This window comes from Leishmania infantum, chromosome 28 (assembly GCF_000002875.2).
Source record: "Leishmania infantum JPCM5 genome chromosome 28".
In the NCBI taxonomy this organism is placed as follows: domain Eukaryota; phylum Euglenozoa; class Kinetoplastea; order Trypanosomatida; family Trypanosomatidae; genus Leishmania; species Leishmania infantum.
In genome coordinates this window covers 5,001-30,798 of record NC_009412.2, presented here as the reverse complement: position 1 = coordinate 30,798, position 25,798 = coordinate 5,001, and the positions used below count along the sequence as shown (strand labels likewise).

The 25,798-nt window shown below is 54.9% G+C and overlaps 8 protein-coding genes across 8 annotated transcripts; all 8 read right to left on the bottom strand.

Annotated features, from left to right (window-relative positions):
* Positions 1 to 2,590: 2,590 nt before the first annotated feature.
* Positions 2,591 to 8,257, bottom strand: LINJ_28_0080 (hypothetical protein, unknown function; the record flags this gene model as incomplete). Its single annotated transcript, XM_001470006.1, has 1 exon — positions 2,591 to 8,257. The coding sequence occupies one exon, from the start codon at positions 8,255 to 8,257 to the stop codon at positions 2,591 to 2,593; it is 5,667 nt and encodes a 1,888-aa protein (XP_001470043.1).
* Positions 8,258 to 9,398: 1,141 nt separating this feature from the next.
* On the bottom strand, positions 9,399 to 10,973 carry LINJ_28_0070 (conserved hypothetical protein; the record flags this gene model as incomplete). Its single annotated transcript, XM_001470005.1, has 1 exon — positions 9,399 to 10,973. One exon carries the CDS (start codon positions 10,971 to 10,973, stop codon positions 9,399 to 9,401), a length of 1,575 nt encoding a protein of 524 aa, XP_001470042.1.
* Positions 10,974 to 11,537: 564 nt separating this feature from the next.
* Positions 11,538 to 12,995, bottom strand: LINJ_28_0060 (conserved hypothetical protein; the record flags this gene model as incomplete). The annotated part of the gene is made up of 1 exon (XM_001470004.1): positions 11,538 to 12,995. The coding sequence occupies one exon, from the start codon at positions 12,993 to 12,995 to the stop codon at positions 11,538 to 11,540; it is 1,458 nt and encodes a 485-aa protein (XP_001470041.1).
* Positions 12,996 to 13,780: 785 nt separating this feature from the next.
* Positions 13,781 to 15,247, bottom strand: LINJ_28_0050 (conserved hypothetical protein; the record flags this gene model as incomplete). Its single annotated transcript, XM_001470003.1, has 1 exon — positions 13,781 to 15,247. One exon carries the CDS (start codon positions 15,245 to 15,247, stop codon positions 13,781 to 13,783), a length of 1,467 nt encoding a protein of 488 aa, XP_001470040.1.
* Positions 15,248 to 16,058: 811 nt separating this feature from the next.
* LINJ_28_0040 (conserved hypothetical protein) lies at positions 16,059 to 18,767 on the bottom strand (the record flags this gene model as incomplete). The annotated part of the gene is made up of 1 exon (XM_001470002.1): positions 16,059 to 18,767. The coding sequence occupies one exon, from the start codon at positions 18,765 to 18,767 to the stop codon at positions 16,059 to 16,061; it is 2,709 nt and encodes a 902-aa protein (XP_001470039.1).
* Positions 18,768 to 19,195: 428 nt separating this feature from the next.
* Positions 19,196 to 20,491, bottom strand: LINJ_28_0030 (putative cell division cycle 6 (CDC6); the record flags this gene model as incomplete). The annotated part of the gene is made up of 1 exon (XM_001470001.1): positions 19,196 to 20,491. One exon carries the CDS (start codon positions 20,489 to 20,491, stop codon positions 19,196 to 19,198), a length of 1,296 nt encoding a protein of 431 aa, XP_001470038.1.
* A 534-nt stretch (positions 20,492 to 21,025) lies between these two features.
* LINJ_28_0020 (conserved hypothetical protein) lies at positions 21,026 to 21,427 on the bottom strand (the record flags this gene model as incomplete). The annotated part of the gene is made up of 1 exon (XM_001470000.1): positions 21,026 to 21,427. The coding sequence occupies one exon, from the start codon at positions 21,425 to 21,427 to the stop codon at positions 21,026 to 21,028; it is 402 nt and encodes a 133-aa protein (XP_001470037.1).
* A 621-nt stretch (positions 21,428 to 22,048) lies between these two features.
* On the bottom strand, positions 22,049 to 23,701 carry LINJ_28_0010 (conserved hypothetical protein; the record flags this gene model as incomplete). The annotated part of the gene is made up of 1 exon (XM_001469999.1): positions 22,049 to 23,701. The coding sequence occupies one exon, from the start codon at positions 23,699 to 23,701 to the stop codon at positions 22,049 to 22,051; it is 1,653 nt and encodes a 550-aa protein (XP_001470036.1).
* Positions 23,702 to 25,798: the final 2,097 nt, after the last annotated feature.

Genomic DNA, 25,798 nt, shown 5'->3' with positions numbered 1-25,798 from the left:
TCGCAAGACGGCTAGCTAGCTGGTCAGAAAGATCGTAAATTACTCTTGTTCTGTGGGAAGTCGGAAAAGAAAGGGCAAACGGGCAGCCGGCAGCAGCGCAGCTACGGTAAAGTTGCGACTGCGGGCACGCACGATGGAAAAATTTCGAGATCGTGGCAAAAAAGATGCACCAAAAAAAGAGACCTGCAAAACACACAACACGCATCTTCAGTAGAGAAATCTGGCCCCTGTTGACGTTACAGCACGATAGTTTACGAAGAGCGCAAGCGATGAAATTTCTGTGGATTGTCTCTTCTTGCCGCTGCAGCGAGTGCTTGAGCACTTGCGTGTAGGAAAGAGTGAGGAAGAAGAGCAGGCCATAATGTGAAACAGGCAGGAACAGGCGTCCATCCACAGAGAGAAAAGGGAAGGACAAGATGACAGATGCGAAGTTCCACAAGCTTCAAACAGCCCTTGATCAGTTGCCGATCTATGCAGTGGAATTTGGCACATTGCGGCCTCCACGCCGGTTCCTCGAAGCATCCTTGGTGGTCTCACAAGTGTCACCGGCCCATGGCGCTCAAGAGCCGCACATCGTGTTCGCTTTCGCACATTTACATCTCCACAGAAACGCTGACGGTATGATCAACGCGCCATTCGGGATCTGGTTTCGCCCGCAGCAGTGTATCAGCCTTTACATGTACAAAAAATGGCGCTTGAAATCAACGCTCTGGTGCTGCAGGTGAAAGCTGGTGGTCGATAAAGCCACGGGAGTGTAGATAAAAACAAACAATCAGGAAAGAAAAAAAACACTCATGGAGAACGGGAAGGGTCAGCAAGCAGTAACCAGCCGGCTGTGCGAGCGTCGCTGAGAGCGCCGCAACATGCGCCGAGAAAATGCACCGGCGCCAACTTGCAAGAGGCGAATGCCCACCTGCACATTCATTGTGCATCTTTTTATTCCGGCCGACCCCTCAGGCACACACCAAACGTCGAAACTGTCACAGTTTATCCAGACAAGTACATCGCGCGAGGCGAGACCATGTGCCTTGAACTGCAGACTTGCGTGGTGTCAGAGCCGAACCCCCAGCTGCACATGTAAATCTCCTCCGCATCATCGATATGTGCGAAAATCACGTTCGTGTGGTCACAAATCACCGGGCCCCAGTCGATCAGCGAGCCTGCCCGTTCAAGTTCAACCGCGCTCGCACCCGTGGCGTACACCACCAAATACGGATTCCACATCGATACCGAGACACACGCAAAGGGGAGAGAGCCGTACGTCACGGTCAGCTGTTCACTTTCCACAGTTAGTATCCCCATCTCGGCCATTACAAGGTGAACAAGGCCGTTGGAAACGTGCAAGTCGAGCTGCCACACGCCATGCAATGTCTAAAGAGCTATACATGAACTGTCCGACGGCTAAGCTGTGGAGCTACTCATTCACACAGCGCGCGGCGTTGCCGCATAGAAGGGCCTCCGACCCGTTGGCGTTGAAGAAACACCTGTTCAAATCAGCAACATCAGAGCACCCGATCACCACAAGAGTGTCAGCGCAGATGCCGAAGTGCGGAGTGCTGCACCTCACGCCAATGTCAGACAAACAGCACTGCTGATATCATGCTATTCACATCACCGCAGTCGATTCCACCGCGGTGCATCTTTTTTGCGTGTGTGCAAGCTGCTCAACCATTTCATTTGTTAAAAGCCTCTTTCTTTCTGAAGACCTTTAGACAAGTTCAAGAGGAGCAAAAAAAAGCACAGCGAGAACCTCGCCTCCCAGCCTGTGCGGCGCCTCTGTAACTGAGCCTCACAAACATTGGGTTGATGTGCTCCACAGCACAACTCAAGTGAACTGTGTGCAGAGCAACTGCGAAACCGTCAATGACTGAAGGGAGTGAGATCCGGCGACGACACGAAACGAGTAGCGCCTTTGTCGAAGCGCATCCAGCCGTAGCATGTGAAAAAAGGAAAAGACACCGCATAAAAGAGCGCAGATACACAAGCGAGCGGGGCCGGAGCTGCACAGCTGCCACCACGAAAGAAACACAAATACACGCATTTACCGTGGGCAATAGCATAAGGAAAAGAAACAGAAACGAAACGGTGTAGCCCCCAAGACGTACGCGCCCGGTGTTTGTCTCTGGGAGCATCATGCAATTTCCAGGCATGACTGCACAGAAAAGACGGCCCTCAAACTCAAGAACCGACTCGGCAACCATCTTGCCCACATCCTGCGACAGCACGGCAAGCACTTACAACTCATAACATAATTTCAGGGGCCAGCGGCAAACAAAATGCAATCTGCATAGAGAGCAGAAGTGGCACGAACTCTTCATGCACGTGTGTTCCACGGAAAGTAGATGGAGGTGGAGAGAAAGCGCTTTAAACCCTGAACCAGGAAAAAAGGAAGTCTTTGCAGCACGCAGCACCGCAGCGCATCAAGAGTCGCAGATAGGTGGCGCAACGCACCTGCAAGTGAGAAAACCACGACCGATCGCGGAAACACTAAAACTACCGCCCTGCACACTGTGCAAACAGCCACCCGACAGGTCGCCACGTATCAGCTCAGTCCACACCCGCCGAGATGCAACGGTGCACGGCTAGCGGGTTAGGCAGCCAGCATACTCTCAGCATCGCGAACCGTTTTCCAAAAATCCGGCGAAGCGCTTAGTCCGCTGAAATGGCCACGCAGGCGATTCAACAAGTCGAAATGGCCAGTACTTGGGTTGAACACCTCGCGTTCGTAGTGCATTGCCTCCTGAAAAGAAGCGAAGCTCAGAAAGCGGATATTGTTCCGCAGCTTCTGCTTCCGGAACCCGCGGCGCAGGTGCGCGATCAGCGTCCGCTCGTACGGAGTGCGGCTTGTGTCCGTGTCAAACGCCTTCTCCTCGCGGTACATCCGCCACAGAGACTGTAGCAACGTCGCCCCGCGCATTTTTTGCACCACCGAGAAAAAATCCATCCACAGCTTCGAGCCCACAGACGAGTCTGCCGGAAACCCAAGCTCAAAGATCGCCAGTGCCTGCACAAGCCGCAGCGGGGCAATGTGGCAGTCACGCCGCATCGTTACAAGTGAAGATGAAGGGTAGTATGGGTTCGGCCTTCTCTGCGACGCAGCGGCGGGAGGGTAAATAGGGAGCTCGGAGAAGAGCAGATGAGCCGGCCCGCCACAGCGGTAGGTGTCCCACACATGCATGTACTCGCGCACCCGCTCCTGCCGCTTCTCACTCGTCGGCATGTACTCCAACAGCCTCATCAAGGCGTACACGAACCGGCGCTGCCGAGCAGGCCGGCAGATGCCCAGCTCCTCCAGCAAATGCGGCACCGACCACGACGGGATGCCCTCGGGCATGAACATCCGCCTGAACTTGCGAGCCTGAATACGGCGGCGTGTCTGGGGCCGCATGTCGTCATGATTTTGCATGCCGAACCTCAACAGCTCGCTCAGACCACCACACAGCGTCCGGTAGAGCAACAAGCTCTTTGCCGGCAGCAGATGCAGGAAAACAGTGCGCACCGTTGTGGTCACACAACCGACGAAGAGGCCTACGATGCTGGCCATTATTGCCTTTCCAATGACGGCCAACACAAAGGCCAGGCGCGACGTTGTGTAGCACTCCTCGATCACATCTAGCGTGGTCGAGCTGTTCTTCATCACCGAGGCGACGGCGGTGCTGTTGAAAGGTTGCCAGTAGCCTTCAAAGTTCGCAGGGATAGCAGAGGTGAAGGCGAGTCGGAGTATGGCGTCGAACGCGGCGCACCACGTCGCGGGTGTGTACCGAGTGCGCGTTTCCGCCGCATACACATCTGCCAATACGCTGGCGCAGGCGACAAAGTAGACTACGATGCATGCAACGCTGCTGGACATCGAGAAGAAGTGGCGCATCAGCGGCAGCAGAAACTCTCGGCTCAGGAGACGAAGCAGAAACACAAAGCGAACCGTGACAAAGGTGGTGGCGTACTCGTCTGGGGATATGAGGCAGCCACTGCGCTCTACCAAAAGCGTCGAGCACAGCGCCACAGCGACGCAGTAGTAGAGAAGCTGAAGCACTTCACACAGCAGAAAAACGCAGTCGCCGAAAAGTACGTACGTGTGTTTTCCGTCGTCCCGGCATGCCCGCCAGCTGACGCTAGAGCGCGCGCAGCGGTGCACCGCAAAGGAGCACAACATGATCGCCTCGGCCAGCCCGCAGAAGGTGAAAGCAAGCTCAAACCCCAGGAAGAAGATAAGGTCATCCGAGGTCGCTGCGGTAGTGGGGCTGAAGATACAACCGAACACGAGGCTTGCAAGCAGAATCACGTTCCCTACGTAGCGGTAGAGCCACTGACACCAGGTGAAACCAGACATGGTAATCGGATCCTCTAGCAGAGGAATCATGTCCACCATGAGCCGGTTCGTGTCTCTCAGGTTGGTGCCTACCCAGAAGAGATATGACAGACATGTCGAGATGCAGATACCAGGTAGTACCCAAAAACAGTAGATGGAGTAAAAGATGTACGCATCTTCGCTAAAATACGCGACAAACAGGGCAGACGTCTCCTCGACGTTCGGCCACGAAGTGCGGCTGCGGGGCACGGCTGCCAGGAACTCCGGGTAGGACACGTTAGACCGCAAAGCCTCCACCTCCGCTGGGCTACTCCAGTTAATGTTCATCCACGCAAGAGGCTTGAATCGGACCATGAACACCTGTGCGCGAAGCAGCTCTGCCATGTACGCAGCGCCGCCCATCACCGCGACCGGGAAGACAATCTTCACTGCGGAGCCAATGTACATCTTCACCACCCGTTTCATCTCGCGAAAAGGAAACACCTGCAGCTGTCCAATGCGTAGCAGTGAGAGGAATCGCACACAGTAGTAGCTACGGAATCGCCGATCAGGAACGAGCACAAGCACGACGGCGCACAGAAGTGCGCACGCCGACACCAGCGTCATGATCGCAGTCGAATCACGCGGGATAACTACAATCGATACCGCAACGCTCAACAAGTGAACCACACACGAAAAGGCGATGAGAACGCTACCGCGGTCCAACGACGCGTCGGCGACCCACAAAAAGGCTATGGAAGCAAAGGTGAGAGCAACATTGAGGTAGTGCACGCACACGTTGCGGACGACAACGCGGCTCAGAAACTGTGCGACCGGGTTTCCACTGAGGCGGTCATGCGCGATGTTCTCCTCCAAAGAGGCGAACTCGCCACGGCAGATGATCTCCGCCAGCGCCGCGCACTCCACCTCTGGCACCGGCTCGTATCTCTTCATGAACATTTTCTGCAGCGTGTACTGGTTTGAGATCGCGACGCTGCTGGACGACGAGCCCCAGACAGCGCTGAAGCGACGGCGACTCAAGTCATTGAACCACATCTTCATCCGTACAATGACTTCCACCGAGACATTGGCCTTGAGACCCCAGTGGGTGTACCAAGACCCGCCCTCCAGGTAGTTTTCGACGTAGTCCAGAACGTCTTTGTGAAGGCTCTGCACGACGAGACGCAAGAAACGCCCAATAAAGTTGGACAGCCGCAAAAGGGGGTGCAGCATGATGGCGAGCAGAAACGGCGCAAAGCAGAAGTGCGTGAAAAACACGAGCATCGCCATCACAGGTGCCTCCGAGACCGGATCAATATGCTCTGGCGTGAAGGCGGGCAGAATAAGCTCCCGTAGCGAGACTCTTAGGCATTCGCGTTTGCTTGAGCATATGGAGGGCCGCATCTGCAGCTCTGCTGCCGCGAGGAACTGCAGGGCGGCCACGTAAGAGATCATCCATATCGTCAAGAACGAGGCGACGAGGTACACCATGCCCCAGCGCACCATGCCAGGAACGCTGAACAGAAGCGACCACCCCTCCACAAGTCGTAGGCTTCGAAAAGCGACAAACGGGATGCCAGGAGGTACGAATCCGATAACAACGCAGAACACTCGAAGCATGAGCCGCACGTAGTGGGAGAAGATGAACTCGAGCCGGAGAAAGTAAAGCGACACCGCCAACTCCACCGCGAAGACGGCGCTGAACGCCGCTTCCATGGCGAACAGGTTAGGCTTGACAGACGCCATAACGAGCATGCCAATGAGCACCCAGTTCATCTCCTTTCGCAGCAGCGCACCAGTCCACTGCCGCTCGATGAAGCGTTCGCCCAGACCCTTGCGCTCAATCCTACCAAGCGCCGTCTCCACCACCCCAATGTCGTACGTGCCACGCGAATGCGGATCCTCATTGCGGCAATCCCACCTTGAAGCGTCCTTTGTCGTCGGCTTCGTCACAGACGCAGACCGCTGCAGCGCCTGCGCACTCAGTATTGCACCTCCCTGGCTGTCTAGCGTATCTTGGACACGGCGCACAAACCGGTGCACCGTGATGTTAGTGTTATGGTCGTAGTGAGAGGCTTCGATGGCCTCCTTGGCAGCGCGCACGTCGTCCTCCCACATCACACCGTCGAGCTGCTGCCCAAGGGCCTCGATAGTGGCCGCGCGATGGGCGTCAAAGAGTTCCTCCTTGCCCTCGTTGCGAAAGCGATGCTTGTTCAACTTGAGCTTTGTCTCGTCGCTAATGTCGTAGTGATGCCGAATCGCGTTGTGGGTACCGACAATCACCGCCGACCACCAATACAGACACATGATAGCGCGAAACACGATGAGCTGCGCCAGCGGTATTTGCAGCCGCAAAAGAGCATCGCCGTCTGGAAGGACGTAGCGGTTCTGCTGCGCACGCAGAGGCAACAGAGAATCGATGTCCGGGCTCGATTTCCCCTGGGAGACCAGAAGTAGCACAGTGTACTGCGGGCTCACTGTGCTGAGAAGAGACAGGAAAACGCGACCCCAATTGCCTCCACTCGTGAGCAGGAGATGATTTACAGTAGTGCTACGCACGGTGGAGCCGATCCCAGCAACAGAAAAGGGCACGAACATCAGCAGATACACCACAGAATATTCGATGGTGCGACAATATGTGCACGTGCCTGAGTGACGAGGCGCAAACTGACGCACCAGGAACGGGAGCTTGAGTGTGAAGAGCGTAATCACAATCGACCCGCCGTAGCAGCTTGCCGCGGCGCAGATCAACGCGGTGACGACAACTGCAACGTCCCATAAACGCCACCAGCACAAGGGCAGACAGCATATGAGCACAAGCTCCACGCAGAGAAAGGCCATGTCCACCTTGTTGTGCATCTGCGAAGCACTGGTTCGCGGAGCGCACCCCATGTGAATAAGGAGAAAAAGGCTCACCGCAAACTGTGCCAGCAAAACGAATCGCTCGAACCTAGCGGCAAGCAGCTGCAGCCGGCGAAAACGCGAGAGCCGCACCGGTGGGGGCGGCAAGCGACGCCGCTGCATGAAAACGATTTCGCGGAACACGCTGCAAAAGTTCTCCCGCCACACCAGCCCCGTCAAGAGCCGTGTCACCTCCCTTAACTTCACCTTGATGCGCACCAGCATCAGCTTCTCCACCAACGTGCGGCGTTCTTTGCTGAAATGGTATCTCTTCACCGCACTGAGCAGCACGTCAGCGGCCTGCTGCCGTCGGCGGGCGACCCGGGCTTGATGGCGCCGCCACGCCCTCTGTAAAATTATCGTCATGCGTCTTACGTGTAGATAATGGCGCCTCGCTCGACGCGTTCTCGCGATGGACTGAAGGTGCACAAGAACCGCCTCAGGAAGCCGTCGAAAGGGGACCTCTTGAGCAGCAGGAGGCACCACCAGTACCGGTAGCTTCTCATCCAATTTGGCACCGGGGAATACGTTCTCCTCCGCCTTGACCACCACCGCCATGGGCAGCGCGGCGATAGCAGTGGTCTCCGCTAGCTTTTCAGCAAGCAGTCGCACCTTGCTTCTCCGAAGCAACAGTCTATGGACAGTGCTTCGTGCCACAAAGCCCCTCCCGATGCGCTGCAGTTCCGCGGCACAGCACTCTCGCGCCGCGCGGTCTCCAGCGATGCGCCTCGCGTATCTTTTCTCCTTCTCCATGAGCGACGTCCACATTGACGCCTCCTTGTCGAAACGCATACGACGTCCTCTCCTCTCCTTTCCAAACAGCTTCCGTCGCTCATAATCCTGCCATTGAATCCGTGCACGCTCCGTTCCTTCACCATGGCGCAGCAACGCAAAGGAAGATCGTTCGCGATCCATCACGTTCTCGCGCTGCTCCTCCTCCGTGATAATAAGAGAAACCACCTCATCGTGTAACACCAGCGCGCCAGAAACGGCGCCGTGTCGTAGCAGAACCTCCAGCAAAGGAGCACTATCAGGGTGCCATCGGTACGCTACGTCGTAGAGCGTCATCCCTCTATTGTTGACAACATTAATCTGACCCGTGACATCGGCTCGGTCGAGCAGCGACTCTATGAGCAGTAGTAGCTGGCGGTGTCTTATGCCCTCGTTGCTCAGCAAGCCATGTAGAAAGGTATCCCCGTTGCGATCGAGAACACAGGCGGCCCCGTACTTGGCTACAAGAAGCAAAACCGAAACGATTGTTCGTGCGCAGCGGGCCGCAACGTGAAGCGGCGTCTCTCCTTGCAAGTTCTGTGAAAAGACAAACCTCACCTCGGACTGGAGCAGTTCTATCAGGCAATCCGGAGAGCCGAGCGCCGCAGCCCTGTGTAAAAGACTGTTTCGGTCCGCATCACACCAGGCGCACAGTCCAGGAGCAGAAGGCGCCAAAAGACCTCGCACTGCAGCGGCATCTGCGTGACATACAGCCTCCAACAGCTGTGGCGCCGGATGAAACGAAGGTATGCTGGAGAATGAGTTAACGCTTCCTGGAAAAGGACTGCTACCTGCAGGTGAGAGCGGCAATTGGCTCATGACGAGAGGGCCGATGTGCTCTACATGAAATGTTTGTTGCGCGTATATATGCGTCTGCGCGTCAGTCGCAGGGACACTCCCAACACTAAAAACTCCGTCGGCTCATCCAGCGCTGATAGTTGTGCGTAATCGTTCCATCGTTGGAGCGGAGGTGAATAAGAGTAAGGAAAGAGGGTCCATGTAGTATTAGCAGCTGTGACGATCATGAAATGCGCGCATGCGAATTCCACCTGTGCGCTCACTACTTTCGGTCAAGCGAGGAGGCAAGGGATGAGGGAACAGAGGGGCAACGGCTTCATCCTCCCAAGCATTTCTTCACGTAGTGGACACATGGGGCACAATGCAGAGAAGAAAAGCCAAGAACATGAATCTGCGGCGCATCTTGCGCACGCCATGGGAATGCTGCCACCACGTAGAAGCCGAGTCGTGCGCCCGCCGACGACATGAGTTGCATATGCAAATGCAACAAGGCAAGAGGATGAATAATATGAAGAGAGAGAAAGAGAGAGACAGCATCGCTGTAGCTAGCAGACGGGGTTTTCCATCAGCGAAGGAACAAAAAAAAGGCGGTACGGCTTGCTTTCATTGGTTCGTTTTCCTAGCGAGTGGTTCGCTACGTTTACGCACCCTCACGGTCCATAGTGTACGTAAACTCATCCTGCCCCTCCATGACCCCAAGGCACCCCTTGAGTGGATGAGACGCGAGGTAGTCGTCGGTGACTTCATCAGGCAGTGGTGAGGCAAGTGGACACAAGTACTCCTCGTAGTACTCTGCGTTCGTGCAAGAGGCTATCGCCTTCACGACACTCCCGCAGAGAATGCAGAGACGCCTCGTGCGTGTCTTGATCGCTGCTTCCGCATGTGCTACCTCCGCGTCGAACTGCTCCTTTATATTGGAGAACTCCAACGTAAACCTCTGACTTACCTCGCGGGCATTTTCCAGGCTCTCTGGACGCGTGGAAGCTTCACACCCCGGCGGCAGGGGTACCTCTCCAGACACCAGCATCGCGTTTTCGCTTACCCTCTTGGCACGCATCACCACATCCTCGTAGAAAGCCACGAGTGAGTGTGCGATGATGCCTATTTCCCACTCGCACTGCGATATATCCTTTAGATACGGAAGAACAAGCTCGTTCACGAGAGAGCTCTTGCGAAATGCAAACCGCTGCACCGAGGTCATCGTTTTCTTCATAGCAGCGTTCTCTTTCGCCACAGCTTCGAGAGCGCTCGTTGGGTACCACTCCTTGACAGGGCTCGAGGTGAGCGGGTGAATGGCGAATCCTTCCGCGAGCGCCTGATACGTGGATGCCTCTCCCTTCAGGGAGCCCACATACTCGCGACAGAACAGCTGCATCTTTCCCAAGTGCTCATGATTCACGAGGGCAAGCATGTACCGTTTCTCAAACGTCGGCGGTAGTATCGACTTGAGAGTGTCGATGATCTCCAGCCTGTCGTTCACGCCAAGCTCCGCCTCCCTTGGCTTTAAGGAGAACCACGAGAACATCTTGCCACTCTTTTTCGGCTTCAGGGCGTCACACGCAGCGATATCGCTGTTCACCCTCGTCTGAACAAGGCTACCTAGATGTTTGTAAAACGCCGAGAAGGCCCGCTCCTGCATTTCGAAAAGAAAGTACAGCAAAGGAAGAAATCCCGAGAGCCTCGACCAATGGTGCACAATGAACTGGAACAGTACAGTGCACGTCCCCTCACACATCTCCGAGTCCGCTGGAAACAAGAGATGAGAGAACGAGTAGCGCAGCGCTGAAACGAGGGTCTGCACGTGCACGGCGGAGCGATCGACGACAAACAATCGCCGAGAGAGTGTGCTCGAGAAGCGGAACCATGAGGTTGTCTTGCACTGCTCAGCAAGGATGCCTGTTGTGCTCACATCTGCTCGCCCACCCCACCGCATCTCCGTGCACGCCACGTCGAAGACGCCGTCATCGACGAGAAGATCGGTGCGCTCGCCCTGCGGGGCCCAGTATCTCTCGAGAGCCTCAAACGGCGCCAGCACCAGTGAGAGACGGAACGCGTAAAATCGATCGGAGTCCACTTCAAGCGTCTTCAAAATCGGCTGCAAACTATCGACCTGGGGATCGGCCTTGTACAATTCATCAGGAGACCAGAGCTCGGTCGCGATGCTGGAGGCCGATCGCCTCAATTCATGGATTCTAGAGGAAGACATACCTACCATATGTGCGTGACGCGGGTCCCGGGTACAATCGCCGAAAGGAAATCAGTTTTTGTGTGTGCGAGCACCGTCGTGCTCCGTGGAAGAATCGAAGTGAGGAGGAAACACAAAATGCAAGCTGCACGTAGACGTTAGAAGAGACGAAAGCATGCAACCGTGTTCGCCTCTGTGGAAGGGCCGGCCACAAGAGGCATGGAGATTCGTCAGTCCACCTCCAGGTCCGTCACACACAGCCTCTTCGCGGGCTCGAATGAAGCGAAAGGTCGGCCAGCCTCGACTGAAACAGAGCAAGTATAACAGCCGCTGCTACGTGTCAGAGAGGCCCTGGAAGAGAAGCAAGCGCTCGCCATGCTAGCACCACCATGCATAGCCCCTCGACTACATAAAGCATAATTTTTAAGTCGATGGCCACCTGTGAAGACAGACGAATACCAGAGTGGAAACAGGAGCAAACTACCTGAAAGTCCACATGTCAGTAGGTCAGAGCTAAGTCATGTGGTTCCTTCTTGAGCAGCAACTGCCCCACAAACCACCACATACACGCGCGCACATGCGACATAGCCTGTCCTACTCCGTTCCCTGCATAAAGCAGTAAGTGCTAGACCGCGGAAAGATGGACGTGAGATCTGCTACTGTCGCCACCTGGCCGGGCGAGAAGAAGCCAGCGTTCGGGCACGAGCGGCCCACGCAGCGCTGCAAAATTGATGGCGCAAAGATCGCACCAGCGCTGCCCAAGCTAACGGCGGGGACTTCCGGTTTGGCGATGGTATTCAGTCCGCCGTGGGAGAAGTGAAACGCCGCCGTAGAGGATGCCACAATGTTACGACGCGCCTCGCGCGCAACATTGATGTCCTTCTCGACAAATATTGGCGCAATGCGTTTTTCCATGTTGATCAAGAGGCTGGCGGCCATTTCCGTGTCCAGTTCTACGTCATCTACGAGGAAATCAACAGTATCGCTCTGGACTAGAGAGATTCCAGGAGGAAGAGTACAGCTGAGCTCACCGCTGTCCGGATGCCCCACGAACGAGACCGGCACATGCACGTCGCCATGTCGCAGGCCAAGGAACACCTTGCTCGGCTTCTCAGCAATCTCAGGTAGCGAGTACACCTCTTTGACAACTTCCATGGCAGGCCGGTTGTTCAGCGCCCGTACCGTCGCAACACCACCCTCGCACGCTACATCAGTTACACTAGCGCTGCCGAGTGAAATCGACGGAACCACACTCGCCGAGTGTGCCTTCAACAGCTTGCTACGCAGCACAACCGCAGCCGCACTGCCTCTATAAACACGGTCGTTGATGAAAAAGATCGAGTCCTCAAGCTTGCCGCTCGGATCTCCTCCACCGATCACACTGCCAACAGGAGGGTAGAGTCCACCAACCAAAGGGCATTCCTTGCCGAGCGAGCTGCTGAGACTGCTGAGGTGCGCTGAGAGAACCTGCTCGTACTGGAGTGTAAGACCAGCGTCGAGCATAGCAAATGCCACCGCTGGCGGCGCTCGGCCTGCCGCCGCGATCTCGTCCTTATCCGGAACAGCATCGAACGTGAATGAGTCCGTTTCCAAGTCTGGAATGCAGCCGAGAATCACTTGAATGTACCCCCCGCCTAGGCGCTGATGGCACACCATTCCTCCTAGCATGTGCACGGAGCCAGCCTTCACCGAGGACGGGGTGAAGCCATTCGCCTTGCACATGTTGAACCAGACGACCTCCGGTGCATCCACCATACAGGCGAAGTCCACCGAAACGTTCATGTAGCAAAAGTTTGGCGGCCGCGGAAGCCCCGCCGCCGCCACGTCGAACGTTTCAGCGGCAGCGATGCGTGCATGATGGTCCCCGCTGCTGGCGGCGGTAAACACCACCTTGCGCTGGTCGACAGCGAGCTCACGCCTCTCTTGCTCCTTTTCCGCCTGCTGCAACAATTCGCGAATTGCCTCTGCCGTGCACGGCTCCTGCGATTCAATCCATCGGCGAGCAGCAGTCAGCGCCAGCGAGGTGAGTGTACGTCGGCCCAGGCGGCGCATTGGGGCGCCAAAGAGCAGAAGAGGAGTTGCAACAAACTGGCGTCCAAATCGGGTGTTTCACAGTCCGTCTTAACCAGAACCCTCACACACACACGAAAAAAACTAGCGAGAGTAACTGTGGGATTGAGACTGAAAACGAAGGGGGCAGGGGAACAACGCACTGAAATGGTGGGGGAAACTAAGACCGAAAACGCACGCATCCATCGAACGAAAACACCAGTGAACAGCAACAAGAGTATAGAGAAGCGGGAAGCGATTGAGCTGTCCAAATGGCGCTCAACGTACCTCACGAGGTCACAGCAGGGTCGAAGCCAGTATACCGACTCGCCGCTACTGTCGTCTCGTGCACAATATACACAAGTTTTTTTCCATGCTCTGCTATAGCACGGCATCCGAGAAAAAGTCCAGAGAAGGCCATGAGAAGCCGCAGGAGTTCCTTCTGCGCATGCGCAGCGTCTATTGCCTTTAGTCGTTTTATACTTTGAAGAAACTAGAGCTGACAATGGAGCTATACATCCAAAGCAAAGAACAAAGCAGCGTGCTACCAGATATCGCACGCACAGCGTCAGCGTGGCCCTCTTTACATCGCCCACACGGGCCGTCAGGGCTTCACACGCAAAGCTCCCTCCTCACACACACACAATAAAAAAAAATAAGTGCAAGGGGGAACACGAGCAGACGGAGTTCCATGTAGACAGATCCGATAACAGCACCCCGACGAGGAAACTCTGTCTCGTTTTCCCTCACCATCTCCTTTCCAACTAGCGGGAGACTCTCACTAGTGACTAATGATTGACGACTTGACGACTCTGGTCGTTTACGAATTTGTTTCCTTCGATGACGTTGTAGCCTCTTACGACGCTACTGTCGCCCGCGTTGGCGGCCTGGACAACGTTGCGGTTGGCTGCCTGTGTGAGAAGAAGGGTGTTGCTCTGACGCATCACCTGATCGCTAACGGAAACGTCATCTAAGTACTGCTTGAGAACCTCCTGCAATACTCGATTCTCCTCTTGCAAAAGAAAGCGCTCCTGCGTCAACGCCGCATTATCCAGCACCACCTTGTTGTGCTTCACCCAGAAGCGGTCCAGCGACAGCCACTGCTCATTCGCAGCCGGTGCAGCGTCGACGCCTGACAGGACATCATCCTGTGCGTTCACAGAGCCCTCAGCGGCAACACGCCGCTTTGTTTCCGCTTCCACTGCTGCAGATGAAATGTTCGCCTCGTGCAAGAGCACCTGCTCCCGCTCCGTCTCCATCGGCTTGCACAGTTCCACTAGCCGCAGAAGACGCACGGCTCGCTTCGAAGTCGCCTGCAGCGCCTCCTCCGTCGCGTTCGCCTCCTTCACAAGTTCGACGAGTGCTTTAGATTGCATCTCCCTCCACCGTTGCATCTTATCCTTCAGTTTCTTCAGGTGGCTCAGTGTTGCGTCTCGTTCGGCCTCCATAGCTGCGTTGCGACCCTCCCACTCTTTCGCGTTACGAGCAATGTTGGTGCGCCACGAGGAGACGCTGTTTTGCAGTTTTTCGATCTTGCGCAACTGGGCAGCAATGCGCTCCGTCGTCTCCTGGTCCTCCTTACACTTCGCTGTGTACTCCTTCATGTTTGCCTGCGCGGTGGACATGAACTTCTTGTAGCGTGAGTCCAGCTCGCCACGGAGACCATCCTCAACCTTGTTAAGGTCTGCTTCCATCTCCCTCATTGCCTCGTCCATCTTCTCGGCAGCCGTTTCGTGACCCTCAGACGTTTCCTCCTGCAGCCTCTTCTCCAACATCTCCGCCTCGGCCGCCATGTTGTCCAGAATCAGCCGCAGGTCGTCCATCTCAATCATGTGCTTCAGTTCCAGCTCGGCCCTCTCATACTCGAAGTCTTGCTGCATCTCCGCGACGTTGGCATCGAGATCTGCCTCCAGGTCCTTCGTGCGCTCCGCGTGCAGCTGAAGCAGAGAGCTGACAACGTCCATGTGAGAACGAAAAGCGTGTCTGCACTGCTCCTCCGCCACACTCAGCTCCTCTAGAAGCGTCGTGGAAAAGCCCTCCTTTCTGTCGAGCGTCGCCTCAAACGTTCGCCGCAGTACTTCGATTTCGGCCACAAGCTCCCGCTGTTTGCATTCACGCAGAAAGCGCATCCACCGGGCATCAATGGCGCCAGAGACGGCATTGGACATCTCCCTCTCTTCCGCGACAACCTCGCGCAGGCGACTTTGCAACAACATCAGCTGCCGGCACCGTCTTTCCGACTCCTCCGCACGCATCCGCTCGAGCTCGACACCGCTAAGAATCTTCTTCCGGGCGCCTCTCTTGGAACCCTTCTTGGCAACCGGCATTTTCAAGTCTAGGGACGCTGCTGATACTCTAAGTAACTTTGAAGGCACCTCCTCACTTTCTCAAGTAATTCATTCCACTCTGAGCCGGCACACCCACACACACGCAAACCAATTACGCACCCATGTGAGAACGGTCGAACAATACAAAAAAAAAACGGAAAAGGAGAACGGGATAGGTGAGAAGAAAAGGTGAAGGTGGTGACGAAAGGAAACAAAACAGCATTGAATGGCAACCAACAATGTGCCGAGGGGGAGATGCAGTAATGAGCAACAATTCACCCCATGAACACACACTCAGGTATACGCACAGCACGCGCAACGTTGTGTGATAGTGGGTGAAGCAGCGAGAGCAAGCGCAACCTCCATCACTTCAGCTACCCTTCACGCCACTTCTTCGCCTTCAGAAGAATCAGCTGCGCACCACCTCAGAAAAATATTCAGCTGCCTGGTGTGCTCACACCACATAGAACAGTATATCATCGCCGCGTCACCAATAACCAGTTCGTTTTTATCCTATCGTATCGTAAGAGAGGACAGGAAGCTCCCAACATATGTCGAAGGAAAACAGCGAGGATGACGCACGCATCAACAAAGCGGAAATAAAAAACCTCGCTGAAATGTGAGAAAACGACGATTTGGCAATCATGCACACACACCAAACCACTGGAGCACATGTGACGAGCTTCGTGACCCCTGAGCGCGTCGAAACGCAGCCGAACCTCCATCACAGCGAAGAGACTTACTTCTTCTTCTTCCGCTTTGCCAACTCCTTTTCCAGCTTTGCAATCTCAGCTGTCTTGCCGTTCTTCTCCAGGCAGCGAATCACCTGTGTAACGACGCTGTCCTTCACACCAGAGCCGTACGACCTCAGCATGTCCTGAAAAATGCGTAAAGTGGCGTGCCAGTCGTGCCCGCTTGTCGTACTGATGATGAGAGAAAACATGGCAGCAGGCAGTTTCGGGATGGCCGCACGCGTCTCGTCGTAGGCTTCAATCGCCTGCTTCCACAGATTCTGCTTTCCTAGCAGCGCAAAGCGCACGAGATAAGTATTGTTGTCTCGCTGTTCGAGAGATGTGGTGTCGAAGAAATCGATGGCCTCCTGCCACAACGATGCCTTGCTTAGGCTACTTAGCACCGTGTTGACCGTTGTCGCGTTCACTTTCACCCTACGATTAGCCATCAGTGCGTAGATATCTTTGACCGTCTCTGGGTATTCCACCGCAGCGCCCAAGGCACAATTGTAAAGCAGAGTCACCGCTGACGGCTCAGCCTTGATGACTGTTGGCAGTCCCTTCACAACACCTAGTGCTTTGGGCCACTGCCGTTCTTTTGCATAGAGGAGCATCTTCTCCGTCAGGCCAGAAATGTCGGCAATCACGCTTGCCGTCTCCTCATATAACTTACTGGACGGGCTGGCAGCTGCGCCTTCGCTCACGCGCGAGAAGCCAATGTCGCTGACACGCACATCGCTCAGCGGCTCACGCCCTACCTTCAGAAGTGCTTCATTCACAAAAGCCACGGCACGCGGCATCAGCTTCGCCACGGGCACCGACTCGTTTGTCGAGTCCGCCAACTGAATAATCTCCTTTACCATGTTCTGCCGGTATAGAATCGGCAACAGCTTGCGCAGGCCCGGGCCGCGAGCCCCTGGAGCGGCCATCTGCACTACTTCACCCGCCTCCCGCAGCACCTCCTCCGTTGGATGCAGCGCGGCTGCCATCGTAGCAACGCGAATGTGAATTGGTAGGAGACCAATCATAGCAACTTGTCGATGGATCTCCTTGAAGACGTCTGCCGGTACATCGCTGTTGAGCGTCTTCATCGCGACAGCGCCAAGCACCACAGGATCTTCGTTGTTCAGTCCCCTGGTGGCCATCTCGGCCAAAAGCCCCTCTGTCTGGTTCTTGTCCGAGCGCAGAATAAGCTCTGCGTAGACGCTCTCGTCGACATCCGACGACGCCGTCAGCTGCCTCAGCAGCGTACGGCGATACGTGCCCCTTTCGGCGCTAGCGATGAGAAGCTTCGCGCGCGCCCCCATGCGCCCGCTCTCCGTGAGGCTCCGAGATGCGTAGGCAACAACCTCTTTCCGGGGTCCCTCCTCTAACAGCTGACTTGCCCTCAGCAAGGTCAGGTCCACCACCTCGCTCCCGCTACGGAAGTTGGAGCGACTTTCCTTGGCGAGCTTGAGCGCCTCTTCCCACCGCTCATTCCACACGAGGATCTGGAGTGCTTTCAGAATGATTCGGCTGTCAAGGCGCTGCTTCTCCTCTTCCGTCAAAGCGCCGAACGCCGTCAAGAACTCTGTGCCGCCAGAGACCAGTAAGTGTGCCTTTCGCATCACATGTTCAGGAAGCTTCGCCTTCTCTACAGTGTCGAGAAGACCGCGCCTGAGGTCGAGCCGCTCGGCGGGGTGCGCGGAACGAATGCTGTAGGCAACAGACGCAAGGCCGGCCGGCAGCAGCGCTGACGCCCGGGCGCCGGCATCGATCATTTTCCGAAACGTCGCAAGAGCAGCGGCAGCGGAATCTGCGGCAAACAACTCGCGCAAGAGCTTGCCGCCCACAGTGAGTTCTGCCTCAAAGGACACTTTGTAAGTGTGGCGCATCACCCACTCCTTGCCGAGCGTTTGATGCTCCTGCTCTCGCGCCAGCGTGAGGCGCCTCTGCTCCTCTTCCTCCTGCATTTTCTGCAGCCGCTCAAGCTCCCGCTCCCGCTGCTGTTCCCACACATCCACCGAGAACCCTGCTGTCGCCGTCGCCACCGCGACGTCCGGCGCAGAATCCCCAGCCGCTACATCCCGCGCCGTTTCTAAAACGGCGGCGCCCGCCGCGGCTATGGGAATATTAATCACCGGCTTTACCTTGCGGGCAGGTGACAAAGCATCCTGAGGTACTGCAGACACAACAGGTGTCTGGACGACAGCCTCCAGTGCGGGCTGTGGCGCCACTTGCTGGCGAACCTCGAAAACGGGCTTGTCTTCAGTGATAAACACCTCCTCGACAGGAGTTGGTGATGGTGCTGGCGCCGACACCGTGCTCTGCTCCGTCTTGGTGGCAACAAACGATCTCAAGCTCGGAGGCAGCTCAAGCGGCGGGCGGGTCTCTCTTTTCGTGACCGGATGTTTCTCTGGAGTCGTCTTTGCTGGGATAGAAGGAATCTCAATGAGGGGCACCTTCTTCGCGATCGTCCGCTCCTTCAGTAGTCCAGAGGGAGCTTTCGGAGGAGTGGGTGGTCGCTGTGCCGCCAAAAACTCCGCCACCTTATACGAAACCCCACCCAAAGAGCCTCCTCTCTTCTTGCTATGAGACTGGATCTTCTTGAGCTGCTGCGCGTACTCGTTGGTGCTGTGCTCCAATGGCTGAACTGCGCCAACACGCTGGGCAGAGTCAAAAAGGACCTTTGCCGCCGCTGCGAAGCCGGATACCGGCCCTTTGGGTGGAGGCGGCATCTGTACAGATTCCTTTCGGGGATGAAAAGGAAAAAACAAAGAAGCTGAAGAAGCGGAAAAAAAACGTAGCAAGATGAAAGAAAAAGATGTGCTCAAACAGGCATAGAGCTCATCACTTTGCGCGAGGAGTAACCCCTCCGTTCCCGTTGACAGAAGCCCTATAAATCTCGCGCAACGCCGCAACCCGGAAATACAAAGACCGACGCATATGTTCGCGCTTCTTCTCCGCAAACTGCGAGGCGTAGCCCTACTAAGAGCAACGCACAAAATAAGCACTTGATAGTCGTTCACCAGTTCCTCGGGGATCACTGATTTTCGTATAAAGGTGCATATCAATAGACTCTAACATCGACCAACAATACAACGAAAAAACAAACTAGCAGCAGCGAGCCACACCAAGCAGCGTCAATGTAGTTGCGCACCGGCCGTCACAAGTGCAGCGCCGCCCCGTACGTGGCGCCAAATGCGTCGTGCAGGCGACAGGAGTCCACTACCATTTGATATGGCTGAAGAAGAAAAACGAAAACCTCCTCCTTGGCGTCAAGCAGCTCATCAGCACAGCGTATGGGAATGCGATCATCGCCGATGCATACCTCTATCAGCGAGACTTGGCGAAGCAGCTCGATTTCCTCCACGAAAGCGACCCGGTTAATCGGCCGCAAGACATTCATACATTTCCGCTGGGCCTGCTGCGTGATTGCCAAGAGACGCTCCAGCGGTAGGCGACAGTCCACCTCCCTCTTCCTGATGAGCTCCTCTGTCTCTTTGCCGAGGACAGCCACAGTGATGAACAGGACAGGCATTCGCATGGTCGTGATAAACTCGACAAATCTGTCGTGGAAAATATGCCGCACAATACCATGGATCTCGCGCAGCGTGATAATGCCATCAGCAGAAGAGACATCGAAAGCGTCATCCTGCATCCGCATTAAGACACCACAAATGGCAGCAGATGCAGACTGCAAGAGTCGCCGCACATCACCGTAGTGCGACGCCGTTTGCGTGCAGAGCTGATTGACCGCCTGATCCGCAAAGAGTTTCGGTTCTATAGCGCCGACACGATGCAAAAGAATCTCACGCAGTTCCTGAGTCCCATACGACGAGAACACGAGCTGATTTACCACACCGAGACGGCTCTTCGTTTTCGCATCAAGTTGCAGTTCCATGCTGTTGGAGATGGTGATCAGCTTGCAGTTCGCGTACGGGAGAGTAAGCCAATCGACTACTTTGAAAAGTGCCTTGGAATGTTTTTCCAAAATTTTATCCACCTCATCGACTACAATTACGCACAGAGCAGGAGGCTTGCCGACCCACCCGTGCCGGAAGCGCTTTTCAATGCGCGGAGCGCATTGCGCTAACGGGCATGGCTCCACCGCACCGAGTCTCGCCTTCGTTAAGTGATGATGGAGGGTATAGTAGATATCAGAGCTCTTTTGAACGACAAAGCCGTTAAGAAAGACGGCTGTCGGTTGCGCACCCCGTCGCGACGCCACTTGCGCCAGTGCAAAGTTTACGGTGGCTGTCTTGCCTGTACCAGGCATTCCAAATATCTGCATCGTGTGATGCTTCTCATCTTCAAGGAATTCCTGTATTGCACGTGCGTGGTCTCCTCTGCAAACAAGGTCCTTTCTGGAGAGCGTGCTCGAGACACTCAGCGCCTGCACGCCTTCCTTGAGCGCCCGCATCACATCCTCCTGCTGCGTCGCTCGCCGGCTCCGCTTCATTTCTGGCACGGCAGCAACACTTCTCTCTACAGAGCCAAACCACAAAGATCAAGAAGCACAGAGAGAGAGCGGGCAAACAAAAAGGAATGTAGATTCGATCAGGAATGAAAAGCTGTTGTGCCTTTGCTCTTCACTTGCCAGAGCACGCCAAAACCACTTCCTAGTTGCAGAATCAATTTCCAACTCCGGCATTGACATACATTGCGCACCGCGAGATTTTAGCCAGAACAGCTCACACCTACCAACGTAGAGCCGCAAAAGGCGCACCTCAGGGCAACCTTTCACGATAAGGCATCACATATTGACAACGCCCGCATTCCCTACTCCGCTATTCATTGTTCCTCCAAACCAAAGAGCCTTTCTAGAGTAGTAGATGTACAATGGCTGCGTTGCCTGAGCGGCGACTGTAACACAGAAGCGAAAACAAAACAAAAGCAACACAGCACGACTGCCGGCGACACGCCAACAACAATGACGCTGAGGTGCACAAAAGACACGTAATCGAAGTCGAAGATGGCATCCCCGTCACTCTGCTTATACACCACCAGCACCGAAAAGTGCATGGATCAGTGACCTCCTCTTCAGCATCTTATCGGAAGTCACCAGGCCAATTTTGCCATCCCGCACAAAGTAAAGCTCTCTCCACATCGGCAGCACCCCAAGAAAGCGAAAGCCGCTATTCCCGAACTCTGCCATTCCTCTATCCCACTGAAACTTTCGTTGGTAAGTTCCTTCATCAATCTTCTCGATGGGCACCGGGTCGAGATATCCCTTTTTGGCGAATCGCGCCTCATCTATGAGCAGAGTGTGAACGCGCGGGCCATGGTGCATTCCGCCCCACGGGCAACCCATAGATGCACCTGGCGCTAAAAGCTTGTATGCCTCTTCGCCCTTGCCCTCACGACGAAGACGCAAGAACTCCTCAACCACCTCCATGGCTGCGGTTGCGAACAGCTCCTTCAAATCGAAGAGTATCTACAGAAACAAAGAAAAACGAGGTACGGATCAAAAGACTCAAGCGCCCAGACCAAACACTCACCACACTATGCTAAAGAGTTCCTTGCGATACGCCGGCTGCAACACTTGAAGAAGTGGGACTGGAGAGTAGAAAAAAAATACCTCGTCTTTTGCGTATTCTGAGAGTTGAAACGCAAAAAAAAAAACACGGCACCTATTATCAGCTAATGTCTTGAGAGGTTGAAAAGCCCATAGAGAAGCACCGAAAAGAAAGGGGAAAGACAAAAAAGCAGGGTAGACTGAAACACCAGCAACAGAGTCGACCATGAGACGAAAGTCGTCCAGCTTCATGCAGCGTCACTTGAGTCTTATTCAAGCACGTCCGGAGTAAGAGACATGATTGCCAGCAATGTCATCCGAGAGTGAAGAAGCTACTTCCGCTCCTTCGCTGAGTCGGTTTGAGAGGCATGGAACTTCCACAAGAATTTGAACGCTATCCGCAAGAACAAACCACTACACAATTATGAGAAGACACACACACACAAAAAAAGCAATGCATGCGAAGAGTATCTTATATACGCACATCCACGAATAGCAGTTTCACGATGAGACGTTTCTCCTCCTAAACGCCTCTCTCGGAGAGCAGTCGCAGTACTCGAGGGCTACAGAGCGGTGAAATTCCTCTCTGTCTTTCTCGCGCATCTCCACCGCCTTGCGAGCGCGCTCCGCCAGAATCGCTGGATACGTTGGGTCTAGAGTCATCCGAACAGCCTCCGCTACATCGTCTTCCGGCTCATCTGTTTGCTCCTGGAGCATCCTGATAAGGCGACTCTTGTAGTCCCCCCAGTCACCGCCCATCAAGCGCACGTGATCCTTCAACGCTTTCTGCCGCTCCAGCCCCATATTCTTCGTCCGCCATTTTTCCATACTCGGCGGCTTGGCGCCAGGAATGCCGTGAATGAACCCAAAGTGACCAATCGACTCAGTCCTGTGCAGAATCCACAGCTCGGAGCGCAGCTTCCTCTTCAACTCGGGATGGCATTCAATAGCCGGCTCCAAAAACTTTGTGCGAATATTGCCAGAGTACCGTGCCGGAGTGTCATAATAGTCCAGGATAACAAATCGGCGATTGATTTTCACCTCATACTCGATGGGGTGTGGGTAGTCCGGAAACAACAACGCGTGGATATTCGTACAGCACACTGCGATCACACCGTTCTCCGTAAGATGCGGAGATACCTTCTCGAAGAATTCCTCTAGTTTCCCGGCATAGCCCTGTGCAGTTGGCGCAAATGCGTCGTTCTCACCCTCCCACAGCGCGGACACAATCTCCTCATCCGGGTAAAAAATCACAAGGTCGTATTTGCCCTTTCGGGACCCTTCCCTCATCTCGTCAGTGACTTCCGGAAACAACTCCGCCACCTGAAAGCTGACATTCGACAGCTTTGGCGAGCGAGCGGCATCCTTCCGACATGCTTCGATGAACCGAGGCCGCGAGTCCACTCCGCGCACCATCGGCACATGGCAAACCTTTGTTGCAAACGCCACAACACCTGAGCCGGCATTGAGAACAAGGGCCTTGTGCAGCATGAGGGGCCCACGAAAATTTTGAAGCCAGTTCTTGAGCAGCAAGATCGGCTCCTGGGTAAATTTGCTAGGCGGCAGTGCACCATAGGGCAAGTGCAACCGGACAGACTTTGGCAGCGCCGGCTTCACCAACGTCCCCTGCTCAAACGAGGAGAAACTGCGTACCAGCTGCACATACTCGCTGTATAGCAGGTGCGTGTGCTCTGATACCGGAAAATACTCCTCTACATATGCCTGAAAGCGCCGCCACAGAACTTGAGACCACTTGTAGTTATCAAAGTACAGGTTCTGTACACCGAAACTTTGATTCAGCTCGGCGTCGTTGAAATCATCGAGCGTCCAAAAGTCTCGGCGAATGAGAACACGACCGAGGATCTCTTTTTCTCGCAGGTGCAACGTCAGCACATCTTGCGCCGAGACAATGGGGTACTCCGATCTACACAACGCCCGCGCTCCCACACTTACCTTGTGGATCACCTCGATTCGATTCAGCGGTGCCACAAAGTGACCTCGCTTTAGTAGCGCATACACCGAATCAATCGACTCACTTCCGTCCACAGGAACATAGCCGAGAGGATACCGCGCCGGATCAAGGGTCGACTCCGGTCGAAGAGTAAGCCGTCGATGCTGGCACCCGCGCAGCGTCCACAAATGTACTCTGCGCATTATTTCATTCTACACAGTCCGCTAATGATCTGAGTGGTTGCCAGCCTACAATAGTAATTTGATGCCGGCAGAAGCACAGGTTCAAACGCATGCCAAGAATCCACAAAATTAGGTGAAAGAATCACCCAAACCATCAGCACCAAAAAAAAAAGGGATGAAGAGAAGCGGTATGAGAGTAGTACTGTAGTCATGAAACCTCATCAGCTTTGCCAGGCCGAAACAAAGCTCCGTGCAGTCATGCTAATGTCAAATACACTGCGAACAGTACCCGAGAATCTCTTCGTCAAGATGAAAAGCATTAATCACACCTATGAGCGGCATCAAAGCCAAACATACCGCTTTTCGAGAGAAAACGATGGGCCATGCATTTATACGAGCGGTAACCAACAGGCGGCAATGCATAACCAGATACCTGGACAACTATCTTGACAGTGAACGGGAAAAGTACGCAGCATCCCAATCTCACATCGAACCGGATCCAGATGACAGCGACGGGTTCATCATTCCTTCCAGAACCGTAAACCGCTATACTGTGAGCCGACGTTTCGAAGGAGAAAAGGTAAAGGGACTTGTGGTTTCCTTATAAACGGAAAGGCAGCATCACGATGAGGCAAAGAAGGAAGTGCAGGTGACTCACAGAGGAGGCCAAGTTAAGGTGATCCAAGACGAGATACAGGCAAAGCGCCAAGGATCATAAACGAGGGCTGGCGTGAAGCCGACGACTTGTACCCGTTTTCGAAGATGCAATGCCTTGATCAAACAGAAGTGCGGGATGTTAGTGATGTATGCAACCTCAGCGCTTCCTTTCGGCAGCCACCTCAAGACGTGGGCAATGAACGGTATCCGAGCACCTCCGCAGTCACGCGATTTTCGGCTCATAGCCCCCATACTTCCGACTGCCCGCGCACGCGCTTGTATTCACCATTAATGCTACCGAGGGCCAAAAGAATGACATTCCTGGGGATGTTAGCGACGTATGTGCGGCCTTTTGGTGAGCTCTGGCCCGCGGGAGCCTTGAGCGCCGCCGTGTCCAGGAGGGGGGGGGTGCGGGCCACGCCTTCGACGACAACGCACGAAAACCGGGCGTTCCCTGGGGATCCTGCGAACGCACCAGGAAACAAAGTATGACAACGTGTGGCTTGATTTCCTTCATGAGATAACCGCTACACATACATAGTGCTCGCCAAAGCTTTTTGTGCGCCTTCATCCTGGCACGCCACCTCTCTCCCCTAATACGCAACAAATCGATCGGGAAGAAACATAGTCATTACGGTCCTCAGCCAGCGTAGGGTTTTGCTGTTCGATAAGTTCAGAGTTTTCCCCCGTGAAAAATGTTGGCGGCCGCCTCACCTTTGGTATGCGTGCATCACACTTCGAATATACTTGGCCACCCATTGCGGCGTCGTTTCATTTGCGGAGGGGGGCTACATGATAAACTCCCGTTGAGTGCAACGCATGGTGGTCAGCATTGCCGCCCTCAACCGTTGTCGACCAGTGTGCGCTATGCTGCGGCACTCATGCCAGCAACTGTGTTAGTTTTCGTCTACCATGGATGTCGCCGAGATCACCACCCTTATTCACTGCGTATTCATCGCATAGCAAGGGCATTCGAAGAACATGCTGCTGTATATATGGGCGCCACAACCTCACATCGCCGGGTCTGTGCAGGCTGGGAAAATGCTCGGTGACGACGGGGTGCGGCTGGCAAAAGCAAGCGGTGCTCCTATAGGTGGGAGGCGCACGCCCAAATGCTGCCATCGAGCTTCCCATCCAAAATGGCAGCGTCCCAAAGTCTCTCGCGACCGCTGCACGTCACGTCGCTGGCTGCCGCCGCACTCCGATTCACAGTCTGAAGCCGTGGACAAATGGACGGTGGCCATCATCCTTCGTCTTGGTTTGCGACAACACAGTTCGGCAAGTCCGTAAAATCTTCTTTCATCTCTGCGGGCGATCCCTGTCTGGCTGGTGCGCGGCTAGTCGCACAGCATTGGCAACGCGCGGGCAGAACAAGGACGAAGAAGAGGGGCACCAGATACACACAAACGATAAGTTTGCGCTGCACGCGTTGCTGCGCCAGCCGCTGAATCTACAGCGCCG